Genomic DNA, 4,009 nt, shown 5'->3' on the forward strand with positions numbered 1-4,009 from the left:
AGCCCTATGATTCTATGACCTCTATACGTATAAAGCTTTTACTCTCCCTCCCCATTATGCACCAAGTGGCTTCCTACAGAACTGCAAAAGAAAAAGCTTTTCCACTTGGTTGTTTATAGAAATGGGCCCTTCTAATTGCTTGTGGAGGGGCATGAGATTTCTCTGACGTAGGGACATGAGTATTTTTAAATAGGGACATGAGTATTAAATAGGGACATGAGTATTTTTAAAACGTCAGATAAACAAATAAAAAGGAAATGGGACAAGTAAAACTGCTGAGACATGACCAAAGTTATTTTTATAATCAGGTTATATTTCTGTTAGCATGTAATGTGCTTTATGTACCAATGCTTCACAGTCAAATGCAAATGTGCTGACAGATTACCCATTCAAGTAAATTCTACTTTCTTCTACTGCACTGTTGCCATGAAACTCCACTCTGATGCACGTTTTTAGGAGGAAAAATATTCAGAGGGATTTATATAGTGTCAGTTTGGCTGGCTTTCCTCCCAAGCAGAATTCAAAGAGGAAAATGATATAGATTCAGGGTTTTTAGATTGAAATGTATTTGTCAGGGCTTCCTTGTTTTATGAATAGGTCATACGGTACTGCTTCCATGGCTACTGTGACAAACAATATTTATATTCAAGGTGGCCAAATGAAAGAAGACTCCCTTCAAGGTATTTCACTATTGGAGCTCTGCTTTATAAATTCAACAGGTGAAAAGGCCCAATAAGCTTTGCATGGGTAGATTTTGTTAATTTTCTGTTATTTTTCATTGAGGCAGAGATGCCAATTTCTTCAGGAGCTCAAGGACACATTGGATTTGGAGTGGACACATCCATCCGATGGTTTCCTAAAGGAGGAAAGAAACTTTATACGCCTTTCAAGGTGAATTCCTACCTCCAGAGGTATCTATAAAAATGACTATTTAAAACAAAGTACTGCATATTATGGTTCTTATGAGAAAATGTTGGCTATTGTTCCTCACAGAGGAATATTTTTATGCCAACTGAAAGGTCATTAAGTATTTAAGCTGTCAAATTCTCTAATCCTTTATTTTAAAACCTGGCAATGATTCTATACAAATTTGTACAAATTATAGAACTATTTCATTAATTAATGTCGATACAAGGATATTGTTTTCTTGGCCAGGGAACTGTGGATCTCATCTTATATAATTTGTCTCCTTAAGATTTATTTTAAAAACACTGTATAATTTGAAATTGTTATCATCCTCAAAACAAAACTGATCTTGCTGCACTTTGGATATGGTCCAATTTAATTTTCTTAAGCAAGTAATGAGTGAAATTTTATTAAAGGGATGAAAGCTTATTATCAACAGCCCAGTGTGCAAGTTATAACAAATCAATTGATTTCAGATTCGAGTTACAGCATGATACTCATCAGGGTTGCCCACTTTCCTTGTTACTTGTTTATTTAACTTTAGAATCCTTAGTCATTAGCAATTGTAAATTGCTTCTTGAATCAGTCTATCTGCTTTTCCGACAGGTATTTATACTCCCACTCTGAAGCCAAAAGCAGATTTTTTGATAAACATTCAAAAGTAAGTGACGCACTTTGAGAAGTAATTATAAACTGATGAATTCAAAAGACGATTTTAATCTAAAGATGTCAAAAGGAGAAAAAGCACAAGATAATTATCAAACAATATACATTGCAAATATATTATCAGTACTTCCTTTGATTTGTTTTTTGTGTTAGATCTTGTATTTAATTGTGCCCTAGATAATGAAATAATAAATAATGCAGTCTTTCAATTCTGTATTAAACCCCCCTTCTCACTTTTTTGGTTAGATTATATGTATTATTTAAAATCTCATTTAAAATGTAGTCTCATATTTTCTTTAAGAACTTCCATTATCCAAGCACACAGTCATGGCCTATCAGGAAGAAATCTTCTTTTTCTAAGGAAACATTCAAACCAGGTAAGCTATGTTAATACATACATATAAAAAAAAATCAAATGCAAAAACTATTTAAGTAATATTTATTCATCGTATTGTTCTGACAGTATATATATTATTAAATTCATCTATCTATAAGAATAGGTTTCACCCATGCATTTTAGTAGCCTAATCAATGCCAAATTTAGAAAATGAAACTGTGGTGCATAAGACTAATATGAAAATAATTCTAAGCTCTCTGGTATAAATGAATAATAGAAGAAAAGAATCTCATTTCACTGGGAAAACGTTAGGAATTGCTGAAAATTTTATAGTTATATAACAGTAGAATGCCTAGAATAGATGACGTTTGTAGGCAAAGCACGGAATGTCTGTTATTTTAATGTTATATACTGTCCCTAGCTTTGTATATAACACCTAGGCATTATACAGAATGACAAGAACTATTTAGGCAAAGTATCAAATGAAAGCCATGAAAGTGTGAGAAATTGCCAGTGCATAGAATGCTTAGGAAAGGAGCACAATATTAAGCATTTCATACTTTAATGTCCCATTTTTGACATTCTATAGCAGTGTTGACAAACCTTTTCGGCATCGAGTGCTGAAAAGGGAGCATGTACGTGCGGGAGCGCCGCAAACCAGAAAAGGAGCCCTAGTGCGCACGTATCAGAGTGCCAGAAACCGGAAGACCAGATGACCAGCACACTTGTGCTCACCGGGAAGCTGAGCTTCCCGTTTCTGGGATGTGCATGTGCGCTGGTCACCTAGTCTTCCGGTTTCTGGCACACATGTGTACGTGAAGATCAGCTGGCCGGCACGCATGCCCGTGCTGGAAACGCAGGGGAGCTGCTCTTCCGGCTTCCTGCAATCCCACACGCATGCAAAGACCAGCTGGCCAGAACCCGGAAGAGCAACGGGTAACGGCTGGGTGTGCCTGGATGGCTCTGCGTGCCACTTCCGGCACACATGCCATAGGTTCAGCATCGTGGTTCTGTAGATTTCCTAGGCATTTTACAAAATGCCTATTTTCATACACTGACATCACAATAAAAACATCACTAGCAAGATGTTTTATTATACTTTGGTTTGCCTTTTGGCATTGCATAGTATACCCAGGAAATGTGTGAAATATTAAATGTTTCATACTTTGATGTCCAATTTTGGCTTTCTATATATTTCCCATTCTACAAAATGCCAAATTTCACATACTGAAGTTAACAGATATTAATAAATTAGTAATTTTTTTAACCTGATAAATTCTTTTTATCTCAAGAAGCCACCCATGCTGACGTTTTTGTACTGTGTACATCGATTTGAATTCCCCTGATCATTCAAAGTTAACAAGGTTCATTTAATCTGTTGCCAGACGAAAAGACAATCTGGAAAAATCAGCAAGAAAGGATAATATCCCAAAATGGAAATATTTCAGCTACTAGTACAGTGCTTGCCAGCAAAAGAACTATAAAGAAAACCCCAAAACAGAAAACTGAAGCAACCAGATCTTCTTTTTGCAGCCTGCTGTAAATATCACTGTAGGAATTTAAGGAAGCAGAATTTCAGAAACATCCGGACAGAGACGTAATTTATGCCTTTTACCCAGACTGCAACATGATTGACAACCACAGAATTCCTGATAATGGCATTAAATAATCCAGAAGTGCTAATTTTTCTACAGCAGGTCTGATTTCATTCAAATCCCCTTATGTGCATTTGCCCAAAGCGTGCCCAGGATCGAAGTCTTAACTATAATTTGCTTCCTAACTAGCTAAATTCCAAATGGCTTTCTTTTCCTAATAAGGAATATAGAGCCGCAGCAGGATATTGTTCCAGCTTTCCCGTAACGTTTTCAGAGGCAGAGACCAGCACTGTGCCCTTAATCCCGTGTGAATGTTCCAGAGGTCAAGATTGAGGAATAAAATTCTGGAATTTTTTTAAAAATCCTTTTTTAATCGTCGCTTAACAAGAATCTGATTTTGCCACGTTCGCAGCGGAATCGGCTGTCCGCCCCCGGAAGTTTCCGCGGCTCCTGGCAGGAACTTTGGAAAGCAGCGAACGGGAACTCTTCGGGCCGAACCAGTCTG

General features: G+C 36.8%; 1 protein-coding gene across 1 annotated transcript; it reads left to right on the plus strand.

Moving 5' to 3' along the window:
* The first annotated feature begins 573 nt into the window (after positions 1-573).
* LOC148115214 (uncharacterized) lies at positions 574-3,592 on the plus strand. Its single transcript, XM_087888307.1, has 5 exons — positions 574-680; positions 788-911; positions 1,513-1,567; positions 1,874-1,949; positions 3,295-3,592. Exons 1-5 carry the CDS (start codon positions 590-592, stop codon positions 3,450-3,452), a joined length of 504 nt encoding a protein of 167 aa, XP_087744433.1. The 5' UTR covers positions 574-589; the 3' UTR covers positions 3,453-3,592.
* Positions 3,593-4,009: the final 417 nt, after the last annotated feature.

This window comes from Pantherophis guttatus, chromosome 2 (genome assembly GCF_059756535.1).
Source record: "Pantherophis guttatus breed Tessera chromosome 2, ASM5975653v1, whole genome shotgun sequence".
Lineage (NCBI taxonomy): Eukaryota > Metazoa > Chordata > Lepidosauria > Squamata > Colubridae > Pantherophis > Pantherophis guttatus.

Excerpts from the sequence above, each read along its gene's own strand:
- LOC148115214 (XM_087888307.1), top strand. The coding sequence starts at position 590 with ATGAATAGGTCATACGGTACTGCTTCCATGGCTACTGTGACAAACAAT. Across the intron at positions 681-787 it reads GAAAGAAGACTCCCTTCAAG|AGATGCCAATTTCTTCAGGA; the intron begins GTATTTCACTAT and ends TCATTGAGGCAG. Across the intron at positions 1,568-1,873 it reads TTTTTGATAAACATTCAAAA|AACTTCCATTATCCAAGCAC; the intron begins GTAAGTGACGCA and ends ATTTTCTTTAAG.